At 38.3% G+C, this 13,087-nt stretch overlaps 1 protein-coding gene across 1 annotated transcript in view; it reads right to left on the minus strand.

Annotated features, from left to right (window-relative positions):
• eys (eyes shut homolog) overlaps positions 1–13,087 on the minus strand; it is a gene marked incomplete at both ends in the record, with an annotated part of 166,040 nt that overhangs the window by 84,217 nt on the left and 68,736 nt on the right. Inside the window, 3 exons of the mRNA XM_080507410.1 lie at positions 6,769–6,914; positions 8,228–8,335; positions 8,756–8,852. Coding sequence (XP_080363536.1) covers positions 6,769–6,914; positions 8,228–8,335; positions 8,756–8,852 — 351 coding nt within the window. The remainder of the gene's footprint in view (positions 1–6,768; positions 6,915–8,227; positions 8,336–8,755; positions 8,853–13,087) is intronic.

Consider the following 13,087-nt stretch of genomic DNA (forward strand, 5'->3'; position numbering starts at 1 on the left):
TCAGAATATTCAATAGGTTATTAACTTTTGAATGATTGGGTTACTCACTTGTCATGTATTATTTATTTATTTTGGTTTGTTTCTTTTTGCTGTTTAAAATTTATTTATTTGGTTGCTTTAGAGAAACACTGATTTATCATCTTATACTTGGTTTCTGAATGCTGTATGTAAACTATGCATAATCCCTGATAATAAAAAACAAATGATTCATTTCAAAGCCGTTGCACTAAATATTATCATTCATTTTGCTTAACTGAAATCCTGAAAGATCAAGAGAGATGTTCTGTTTTTATGAATTGGGTAGACTTGGCCTAAAAACTGAAAAATAAAAACAAAAAACAATATTTGGGGATCACACCTAAATCATATTATTATGTGATTCCACACATCTTTGGGTCTGGGAGGATGAGCCCCTGGGTGAGCTGGAGAGTTTGTAGGCCCTGAGGTTGTCAAACATGTTGTTAAATGAATAAAAACTTTGCTAAGAGATATTTCAATTCCAAGAGGAAAACAGGAAAAAAAAGTTTCTTATATGTTGATTGCTCCAGGTTTGTATGTTGGTAGGAGTGGGTGTGGCCGGCACCATTCGACTTCACTGTCATGTTTTGAAAACCCAAAGACGATCTGCAACACTAATTCAAGCTTTTGTGGAGGGCTTCATGTTCAAAAAAAAATTGGAGATCAGTGCGAAAGAAGATCAGTAACTGTGTTGTACCTCAATCAAGGGAGGTTTCTAGAACAATTTTGAGCTGTCATTGGAAAAGAAAAGAAGCAATAAAACAATCTCCTGCTTCTTAAGGAAAACATCAACACAACACTAACACTTCTGTATCAATGGACTTCTGATACCTGTGTTTTGTTTACAGGTATGACAGTAATGAATAACAAAATGTGTTGGTAACTGTTGTGACATGTTCATCTGTGTTTTGGCTAATTGTCATTTGGTGCAGTAAACAAACTTATGTTACATTTAGCTAAATGTGGAGTAGATCAGTCGAGTCCTAAATCGCAAAAAGCTTTCTTTCAACCAGAGTGAGTCCAGAAAAAGAAGTCGAGCCAGCATGACATGTTTTTTCTCTTTGGTCTCTTTCGTAACGTTTGATATCAAATGATCACAGGTCTACAGGAATGGTAAACATGGGTGTTCTATATGGATTGCATTAAAGGATTTCTGCCTTCAGTAGTTTTGTCTTTTCATACAAACTTACCTCTTGGTCATAGATTATCACACTGCTATTTTATGTGCAATAAAACAGATTTGCAAAGGAATACATGATTCTAAATGACTAAATTGCATTTCATGATTCACTTTGACCTTTCATCTGTTATGACGCACAGAGGCTTCATTTATAACTTACGTTTCTTGTCAACACAAACTTTAATTTTAGGTGTCAAGCGTCAACAAAAATAGCAACTGGGCCACAGAATATAGCAGAGATATGATTTCTTTTTTGAAGTTTTAAAGCTCAGCTATGTCTTTAAATATGTAAATTGTACGTTATGAAAGTTTAGAAGCTGAATACAAATTGTAGGAGCAGTAATAGTTTGATTATATGCTGAAAGCAAATGTCAGTAGGGTATATATGCAAATCAAAAACTGAATGTACGGGCTTATATCTGCCTGAAAAAAAATTAGGCATTGAAATTAGTCCTAGGCAATGACTGAAATTTACAATCAAGAGTAATTAATAATAATTTTTCTTCAATTAATTGAAATATTCAGTGCCAAATTTGAGGATGAACTCAAAGGTAATGTTCCCTTGATTTCTTGAGTGAATTACTGAAATATAAACAATTATACTATTACATGGTATATTAACAATAGTTACAATAAACGATGTGCTTTAAAACAGCAGTTTTCCCTTTACATAATGACAGAAATCACAACTTTGAAGATAATAGAATCAAACAACAAAAAACAGTTATTTAACACTACCAGGACAGTGGTAACAGGACAATATCACAAATTATTCATTGAGACATTGATGTGGATAATATGTTTGTACAGGCCCATCATTTTTGACTTCTGTAACTATCACACAAGCACAAACACCTTTTGTGTCTGTCATGTTGAAATGGAGGCACAACTTAAAGTTTGGCAACTTAAAAGCTGAAGAAAAGTAAATCCAAAGCTTTTTGCTTGGCCTTGTGCCACAAGAAAGCCAAGTGTGAAAACGTGTTCTTTTTCTGTAGCAATACTTGGCCCTGAGAGCACCCAGTGAAGTGCAACACTGAACTAATGGAAGTATTGCACATGCTGTAAAAGCACTGTATATCCTTACAGCTGCAGCTACAATAACACGTCTATAATAGCACAATCTCAAACAAAAATTGTGCTGTGTCCAATGTGCTGACTCACTGGGAAGCCATCCCTTATCCTCAAAGCAACTTGTATCATCTCTGTCAATCAGGCAGATTTCAAATCAAGTCTGAGTATTCACTGATTAAGTCGGCTCGAGTCAGAGTGTTGACAATATTCATTATTTACTCACAAAAATAGCAAAGAGATCACAGAAGAAATGAAGGGGAGGAGAGAGTTCAAGCTGTGAAGGAATCACCAGATAACACAAACCGTCAAAATTAGTCTCTCTCCTGTCAACAAATGAGAACACAAGTAACGCAAGAAAAAAAGAAAACATATTGATGATGTTCATGGTAGTCCAATGTAAAGATGCATCTGATGCATTGGTGATAAACTTAAACAAATAGTTTGAGAGCCAATTACGCAATCGCATATTTTTAAGATTTATTTTTTAATATTAATCCAAAATATATTACCTCCTTCAAATATATCATGACTTCCAGGAACAGAAAGTAAAAAAAAAAAAAAAAGGCTGACTCATCATTAGTTATTTGGCTAGCTTTTGATTTGTGAGCTGATGTAAACAAACACAAAGACAAGATGAGCAGGACTTTACATTTTACCTGCCGTGTTTTATGATAAACTCTCTGTATTGTACACAAAATCTATCATCATATCTCAATACTGAATGAAAAGACAATGCTTTCCCCTCCAATATGCTTTGTTTAGTATCAAAAAAATCATGCTGTACAAGGTGAAATTTAATATTCACACGCTCACACACACACACACACACACACACACACACACACACACACACACACACACACACACACACACACACACACACACACACACACACACACACACACACACACACACACACACACACACACACACACACACACACACACACACACACGAAGACTAAAAAACACTTTTCAGACTGAGTTCACGTTTATCCCCTCCTATCATTAATTGTAGCTATCCCTGACCAGCAAGAGTGATACATGAGAAATTAGGAAACAATGAAAATAATTGTACATAATACATTCATTTTAATCACCATGAACAAAGACTTTAGCTTATACAGAACAGAAATAGTTGCTTATCAAAACCATAGTTTTTAATATGTCTATAGAGCGAGATGTGGTAAAACGTATGGTTAGGCTCACTGTAGTCTGATTTTTTTCAAGTGGGCCATTGCAAGAAAATAATTGCCCATCTCTGTTTGTTTAAACAAGCAAATAACTTGTGGGACTGAAATAGCAAAAAAAAAAAAAAAAAGCTTTTCATGCTTGCTCAGAAGACAAACAAATCTTTGTTTTGGCTTACACTAAAGAGTGTCCTACTTGTTAAAACTCACCCAACAGAACAATTGAATTTGCAATTAATGCAAGCTGACTTGATAAACAAACCAACCCCCCCCCCCCAAAAAAAAAAAACCCAAAACTGCTATAAGGTCTTTTCAATTATCTAAAGTCCATTCATCTACAATGTCAAACCTGCTGGTTACATTAGTAAGTGCACACTGGAAAATTGTGTTTAACTATGTTTTTAAAATTAATCAGATAATAGTTTTCAAAAAAAATGTGATGTATATTTATTGATTCAGAGTCCTGCTTACCTCAAAATAGAATAGAAAGTTAATGAATTGGTGGATGAATAAAGTGTCATATAAATATCTGAATTAATACAAAACAAAGCAGATTTGCAGACGATTAGGTAATTATACACATACTGCATAGAAAATCCTGTTGGATTTTCTTTGACTGTTTCCAATAACTATAAAGAAATTAGATTGTATATGTTTTGTCAAAGGCTTCAATTGTGCGCTTCAGCTAAAACTGCAATAAAGCTAAACGTGAATATAGACGAGTACAGCATTTATTCACATTTGCTTAGCTTTACAATCTGAGTCGTGACTGATATGACTGATGACATAAAGTGCTTGAGAAAAGGAAATTACACGACAATGTAAAAGTTCATTAAAAATTTAAAGTGAAGATTATAGACTGACGAGGACAAGTGACAAGGACAGATAGTCTGTTTTTGAATATAAAGCACACATAGTGGCTCTCTCACAGCAGCAGGTCCTTAGATTTCAACCGATTTAGAATCGATGCAAGTAATAGATTCAATGGTGTTCAGGTGTAAAAGCTACTCCACCACGATGGACATGGACACAACACTTTTTAAAGCCACACATCCCTGCAGCGGCTCAATGGATGAGACCAAAATAACAATAGTGTTTGGCTCAATCATTTGTTGTGGTAACAAGTTCACACAGCAAATTGAACTTACTGAAGCTTTTAGAGCAAACGGCATTGCAAAGGCCAGAACATCTTCATCCAACAATGTGCTGACTGGGGAAACGGCAGCATTGTGCTGATTGCACTGTACTATCACTCAGGGGAGTGCGCCTGCTAATGATGGGTGAAGAAGAGGAAACAGAAGGTGACCAACACTCTGTGATTTATATGGACATGAATGCAGATTAATCATGTCATGTAATGACTTCTGACCTCAGCGGAAAATACAGCACCCATGTACAGTTGGACAACACGTGATGTAAAATCGCACAGCCTTTAAATCTAAATAATGATCTGAGTGCTATGATCCTGGCAGCTGCTGCAACTGCTTTCTGTTTCTGTTGACGCATGGGGTGCCAAATGCATGCCAGAGAAACCAATTTACAAGTAATTTGGTTTCAGTGATGACTGAAGTTGAGAGAAACAGCTGAAACATCTCATTGGCTGAGTCAATAAGACATGAGTAAGACTATCAGATAAAAAAACACACACAAAAAAAAACCCAACAACCAAAAACCTGATTTTAATGTTAAAGTTTAAAATCTAAGTGGGTCATACAGACTTTTAGAAAGGTAAAGAAAGCTGTCAAAAATGTGGGGTAAACTATTTTCCAACTTCTTTTCAATTATTCCTCAAAGCTCCAATGTGTTCCTAAATTTCCATCCGCTTCCAAAATGACAGGCACTTTAGACCTTTAGACTTTAGACTTTCGCAAAACTTTCCATACAAAGACGTGTAGGCACCATATTTACTCTAATGACAGAACAATAAAATTCGATATTGGGAGCGATGCAGGTGGGAACAAAGTGTCATTATAGCTCAATCAAGAGTGCAGATACAGCAGCAGGCAGATTTATTAGTAAGAGGCATCAACTGTTGCAGTCAAAGTGAATTTTTGGCTTGAGATATACAAATATACGCCCCTGGGCTCCACTGATGGCTGAAGCCAATAATGTGTTAATGCCGCCAAGTGACACAATGTGTTACAGTGATTTGAGTGATACAGATGAGATAGGAGAGGTGATGCAGTGAAATGGAGTAGCATTTCAATCAAATCTAATAAGACTGTAAAAACCCTGTGATGAATTACCTTCTGATGAAGACATTACCTTCCAAGGTGTAAAAAGCACAAACAGGACAGCTCCAGAAGCAGCGTGGACCCGTGTGCCAGCGTGCAACGTTCTCGTGTGTGTGTGTGTGTGTGTGTGTGAGAGCGAAAGTTGCAATGGTGTTACACATACTAGTTACTAGAGCAAATATTTTGTATGAGTTCTCGTTGGTTTGAGCCAATCCAAACTCTATCCTCTGGCCACTTCCTCTCTTGGGGAACCCTGTTTCCTCAGATGAGCTTAGAGCAACAGAAAAAGTAATGACTTGTACTATACTGTGCGTAGGCCTAATAATAAAAGCTGCTTCTGTGGGAATTGGGCCATACGTGTCAGGTTCTGCTCTCCAGAGTAGCAATACCTCAGAGATTTCCCCCCTCGCTCAAATGGGGAAGGATAAATTGATGATACAGTGTGGAAGACAAATGAAATTAATCATCCCGGTACCTGACAGGAATCGGCTTTGGATGGTGCTCACACACACACACACATACTCACTCACATGCTGACACACACACACACACACACACACACACACACACACACACACACACACACACACACACACACACACACACACACACACACACACACACACACACACACACACACACACACACACACACACACACACACACACACACACACACACACACACACACACACACACACACACACACACACACAGTTCAATATCTGTCTTGGTGGAAAATATGACAAATGAATTGAAGTAAACTAACAATAGCATTTTCAGGCTGAAGAGACTGATGAAATGAAATAAAGGCAACTTACAGATAGAGGCTTTCATCAGATAAAATAGGTGATATGAATTTATATCTTCTTAGCTTTACTGAAAAGCAGGCACTGTATCTCACAGAGGCGGGTGGGCTAATTAAAAGGAGGCATTCTGAAGCATTTCTTTTTTTTTTTTAAACACTAAGCCAAACCTGTGTCAGAGTTGCCTCAATAGCGTGCAGCCGCTGCAGTCATGATAAGCTTTTTAGACTCTCATATTGATCTTCATGTCACTTAAGGGCAAAAGAGCTACCTGAGTATCCAGGACGACAGACACACTCGAAGCCCCCGGGCGTGTTGATACAGATGCCCTCGTGTTGGCAAGGTGAAACTTCACACTCATTCACATCCAGGTCACATCGCGTTCCAAAATAACCAGGAGGGCAAACGCAGTGGAACCTAAGGAAGATGTGATAACGCTTAATGATCTGGAAACAGAGAAGATCCTGTGAAGACCAACGTGTCAGATAGTAATAATACACTCCCATAGTTACTTCCCATTTCAACTTTGAACATTTTTTTTTACATTTTCTTTTAATCCCCAGTAAGAAATACACAACAGTCTTGCAGAACCAATTAAAAACAGTATGTGTGCGTTGTCTGAACCCCCTGAGACAAACTGCGGTGCAGATTTCTTCGACTGACCGGCAGCTCTTCATAGTAAAATTAACTATACGCACAACAGCAATCAAGTCTCCCAGTGAGCAACTAAATTCAAATTATGTTTGATGATTTATTACTGAAGGGAAGAGTCTAATCTGTCCAATGATGTGGTTTACTCAATTCAAATCCCTCTCTACAGTTGACGAAGGGTCTAATATCACCTGACCACACTCCTCAGGAGACGGTTATTACGTTTGAAAGGTGCAAAGCAACAGGCTGAACTAAAGCATCATTTACTGGTAAACCCGTTAAGCCATATTAAATCTTTTAAAATGTGCTAAATGGTATTTATTATCAAGTGGCACATCACTGCTGCACTGAGTTTAAAAAGGCAGCTAATAGTAAGAGACAGAACTGATCTCTTCGATACACCTTCATTGGGTCAAGCCTACGGTACCTTAAGAAAACGTCTGTGTAAACACACACAGACGGTGACGGCTCAGTGAGTGGGCTATAGAGTCTGATTCATCAGTGCAGCACAGGTGGACTTGCTAGGCTCGTAGGGTCAGGGGGATGTAGGTAAAGGCGTGTGGTAGGCAGAGAGGTTAAAACACACCTGATGTGAACTCCCTGGACTGTGCAAGCAGGGGAGTGCTCTGAGCCGGGCTGGGTCACATGGGAATGAAATCATGACGGGAGACAAACTGGAGACAAACCATTTAGGACTCAAATTGGCCCTGGGACTTTTCTACCCATCTGTCCGACTAAGCCTGGAAGCCCCGGGGCTCCCATTAAGCACAGCAGAGAAAAGCACCAGTGGAGTAAAGCCCAATCTAGATACATGATGCGTTCCTGCTGAATTCGCTCTCTGTCTTTAGAATAGCAGCTTATGTGTGTCAAGGATGAAGACCGGCTTGTTATATAAACCGGAGCACTTTTGAAGCAGAACAACACAACCTCCTATGCTTTCTTGGGAGAAAGGAGCTGTTCATGCCCCTTTCAAAACAAACTGGAACTTCATTCTGCCTGGCCTTTACTTTATGTTTGATTTTTAAAAAATGTGTTTTAAATGCAACAGTGAAAGTCAAAGAAATTATATTCATGCCAACCTGTTCACAAGGTCCTGACAAATGCCGGTGTTGATGCAAGGGCTAGAGGCACACTCATTGATGTCTTCCTCACAGTGAAGGCCAGAAAATCCCATTTTACAATCACAGCTGGAAAAAAAAATATTATTAATATTGATGTTTTGTCTCAGATGGTTTTCCTTCAGGAACATGCAGAAGGAAAATAATCCATAGAAATTTACTGACATTAATCACACATCATATCAAGGCTGACTGCTTGACCAGTAGCATATCCCTGGATTTACACTGTTTAACTAAAGTGACCCCAAGCCTTCATGAATAATACATTTGAGTGAACAATTAGGTGGATTGTTTAGAAGCTGTAAAGAATTTAGATTAATTGAAAATAGGCTCGACGACATCCTTTTAAAATATGGCATGAGGTTGCAACTAAGCTTAGCTCAGTATAATTAGCTGGAAAAATGCAATTTTAAAGTTCCTCACTCACAATCTTGACCTTTCCTAATCTCTGGAGACAACTGGTCGTGGTTTGCATTTCTTTTTTTTTACCTGTAACTGTTGACCCCGTCCACACACTTGCCCTGATTTTGGCATGGATCTGGACCACACTCATTGGTGTCAATTTCACACCAGCTTCCTTCAAATCCTGAAAGATGGATGAGATGGTCATGGATCAGCAAACCCAGCTACATCCTGAAAGCGTTGGGGCCGATGATAACAAAGGCCCCAGTGAATGCTATTTTAATGGAACTAGTAGCCCCTGTAGCATATCTCATCTTCCAGCTCTCAGCACTCACTGTTTCCCCTTTGAGAGTGTGTAAGTCTAATAATACTTTAGTGCCACAGACAGATTGGTCTGAGGGTTAGTGGTTTGGGGTTTGGGAGCGTGAGTGTGTGTGTGTGTGTGTGTGTCTGTGAGCGCAATTGTGCAAGTGTGTGTGTGTGTGTGTGTGGAAGCGAGTACAGGGACATCTTGTTAAGTTAGGGTAAGAGGGGGAGGCTAAGCCCAAGAGCTCTTTTGCCCTTGCTCATTAGGGGGTTTGGGGGGGCAGTGTGGCTAAGCAGATCAGCATGAATGTTTTGTTGTACAGTTGAAGGCTGGCTCTATAACTGTGCCCACTGAACACATGTACATTTATTCTTTGGTAGAATCAACCCAAGAAGGAAGAATTGAAGCTTAATATACATATTCAATATATGTTAGACACACAGGATCTCCCAAAAAAGCAACCAATGAATTGTCAAATATAATCACTCCTGAAAATAGAAGCATAATTTAACAATCATTATATGTAATACAGTTTAGATTGAAATCCTATTATGTGAAGTTACACTCAATAGTTAAACATAACTGCATAAATCAACACAACAGCATCTCCATAGATCCTACTGTATGCTTATGTTCGATTTTTGTATGGATGGGTATAGCCTAAAATCTATCTTTTTTATATGAACAATAATCTACAAATGTACACATTTGGTGCATATATAGTCAATCAATCATTTCTCAAGCATTATTTAGCAGCATTTACCCTCCACTTATTTATTTTCTAAAACATGTTTTGCCTCCTCTCAGAAACATGTTACTGGGAGTAGGCATCACTGGAGTTTTCCTGTTGATTTTTCTGTCTCTCTGCAGTACCCAGCACAGGTGTGTCCCAAACTTTGAAAACCAAACTTGTACAAACAGACAGTTTGACAGGTGGAACGGACTCATAAACTAAAATAATTTTAAAGGTTCATCTTTTTGAATCATCATGTCTATAATTTGCTTGCACATTACTAATTTCCAACACTTTGTGACAGTGTCTGCGATTCCAGTTTACGTATTATGAACAATTACACACAACCGTGGTTTTCTTGCACAGCTCTGCTATTTGATGACTATACACATGAAAATAAATGGAAAAAAAGCCTGAGCTCAGACTTACAAAGACCGCTGCTGTGATGCCCCTGCAGAGCACCATCTGCCTTACATGATTAAAAGTGATACAAGTTATAACAACGATTTAATAAAACTTGCTTATAATGAGTATTGGTGCACTCATTGTTTCATTTTGTCATTATACTCCTCCTGCTGCTACAAGGTAACGTGACTCATCGTTGATCTGTGATGAGTTTCGGTTCATGCGAGTGGCAACTCCCTTCTGAAATAGGTTTTTGCATTAGCAAGGATGATTTTATTGAAAGAATCCTGTACATTTGAATCTTGCCCAAATGAGAATTATGAAATCCTTTTTCCGAGCAGGTAAACAGTGTTATTGGAATCATCGTTGAGCTTAATTGTATTGCCTTGTAAGACTCAAAGGAATAATTTGTGATATTGGGATTCTGCTGTTGATGACAGAATGTAGGAACATGAATTACTTCAAGAGCTGTGATTGTAGGGATTTTTTTTGCAAGTCCCACTTCAAATAGAACAGGAGGGCATTAATGAAAAAAAGTACAGCAGCGACAGTGACACAGCTCTGCGCATCGAGGGACGTAACAATGAGCGGGACTCCGCGAGACCACAGCGAGCACAGAGCATCTGGTGAATTATGGGACAGCACAAGTTTCCCAAGCTGGTCTGTCAGTCAAAGCAATGGTGGGGCACCTTGGGGACTATTTCGAATGTCACTGCAATGTAATGCATCTTCTGCCACTAAGCAGTGACTGGAGGCTTTCTCTTTGACAGAGTACAGGGAGGGATACCCAAGGCGGGTGCTCACATAGTCATTCCATCATCTGGTTCGTACTACAGTATGTGATCATGGCTGCTGCCAGTAAATGTCTCTGAGGAGATGAAATTGCTGGTAATCCCCAATGGATAGAAAACTAGCTTTGATTGACCGCTCAATTGCAATACGAGGAATGTCTTCATTCTGAGAGTGTGAGTTCACGTGGATTCCTACATTTATGGCTGTTGTCTTCTGACAGTCTGATGGAGCATTAGTCCGATAGTTAACATTACTTTTGGTCTCAAAACAAGAGGCAGTATGAAAAACTAGCAGCAACGAGTGTAGGTTCTATGCATTTCAATTTAGAATGTAATGGAAAAGCAATTCATTCTCATTGTTTCAGAGATGAATAAGAGCAAAGCAGCTCCAGCTGGCAGTTCAACATGACTAAAAGCATAAAAATCTATACGGACAAATAAGCAGCTAAAATCAGATGGCATTGATTGGGAAATTATTACACATCAAGTCTTATCTGGAGGGAGTGTGTGCATTAATAGAAGTATCTACTTAGGACAAGATGCTGTATTTTACACTATTTGTGATCGTTTTAAAGAGTTTATCTATTTCCAGAGTGCATCTAGGATATTTATGTCCAGGGCAAGTATATCCAGGGTGGGTTTGGGGTCTTCTAAGATTTAACTGATGACAGGCAGTTTTCTGTGGTCTGTAAATATAAAGGTGAGGGAGCTGTGTTTTTTGACATCCACTGCCACACTGACAACCCAAAGGTCGGTCCTGATCTCTTTTTGTCTTAATAGATTCCACCTTTGGTTCGCTTGTGTTTGCTGAACTCAAACCAGATATATGAAGTCAACTGCAGAATCACATCAAACCAATACAGATCAAGATTGATCTGCATTGGTTTGATGTAAAAAATAAATAAATAAAAAATTTAAATGGCCAAAAATGGTATATGATTCATTGAAATGGCAATCTGACATTAGTGTTGGAAAGTCAACATCAATTCAAGATGCTAAGTGTACTATTCAGCTATTCTATCTGCTGTCAAACCTTAGGCATATTTGTCAAATATGTGAAACATAAATATACAAGATGTACTGGTGTGACAAAGTCAAAGACAAACAGAACAAATGTATGTGGCAATTTGAGCCCGTCACAGCAATGAAAAAAGTGACTGCGTCGTTTTCTTTTCAATTCCTCTGACATCATTTGAATGTACGCCATCATAATGCAGCAGCACATTTGACAACTAAAACAAAGTTAAGTAGAAGAATTAGTGGCATTAAAAGAAGGTTGTGTTAAACAAATGTAATAATTGATAGTCAGTCAACTAAAAACAAAATACATAAAAGTGGCTTCATTTGACAGATTATCACTCCTGTTCAACAAACAAGTCCTAAATCAAGTCAGTTAACGATGAATGCAAATGAAATGACAAACCTGTCCCAGTAACCATTATTGCTGTGTTTTTCATAATCAACAAGCACAGCATGCATGTGAGTCCTTCACATGCAAAGACTAAAAAACTGGGTTACTTGAATAAGTGGGTTAAGAATAGAAATGTCTTTGCATGTAAACACAGCTACTGCGGCAAATTTCCCCCACTGCTTCACACCTGGACCACCTCCTCAGCACAGCTAATGAAGGCATAAAATGATTAAACACTGAGTTTATTTAAAATTTGTTTACTGTACAGCTGTTACACACTGAGGTCTATTTTTATACATTGTGCATAAATGAAGCCACGAACCTCTTTCTCACAGTTGTGTGCATATACTCACCCACAGCTACCGTTTGCCTCAGCACGTATGTGTTAACCTTTTTTTCCCCTCTCTAGTTATTCCACATCTTCATCTATTCATGTGGCATATTGACAAATCATGCTGACAACTGTGTATAGTCTTACAATGAAGTGAAAATCAAAACACCTGACAATATGTGTATCATTAGTTTGCTTAACTGCAGAAAGTAATTTCACAAAGTTGCACAAACTATAAAGATTTGAAACACCACAGAACTGCAATCGCATCCCAGCCAAGTTAGAAATGCATTAAGGCTTTAAACTGCTGAATATAACATTTATAATGATTTTACCAGGAAGAAATATTTGCCAACCCCAACACTGCCCATGATCTTTCCCTCCTGTCTATTTGGAAAATCACATTTGTTGTAAAACCCGAACTCGATGAAATGTTATAAA

Source organism: Blennius ocellaris (genome assembly GCF_963422515.1).
Source record: "Blennius ocellaris genome assembly, chromosome: 13".
In the NCBI taxonomy this organism is placed as follows: Eukaryota; Metazoa; Chordata; class Actinopteri; order Blenniiformes; family Blenniidae; genus Blennius; species Blennius ocellaris.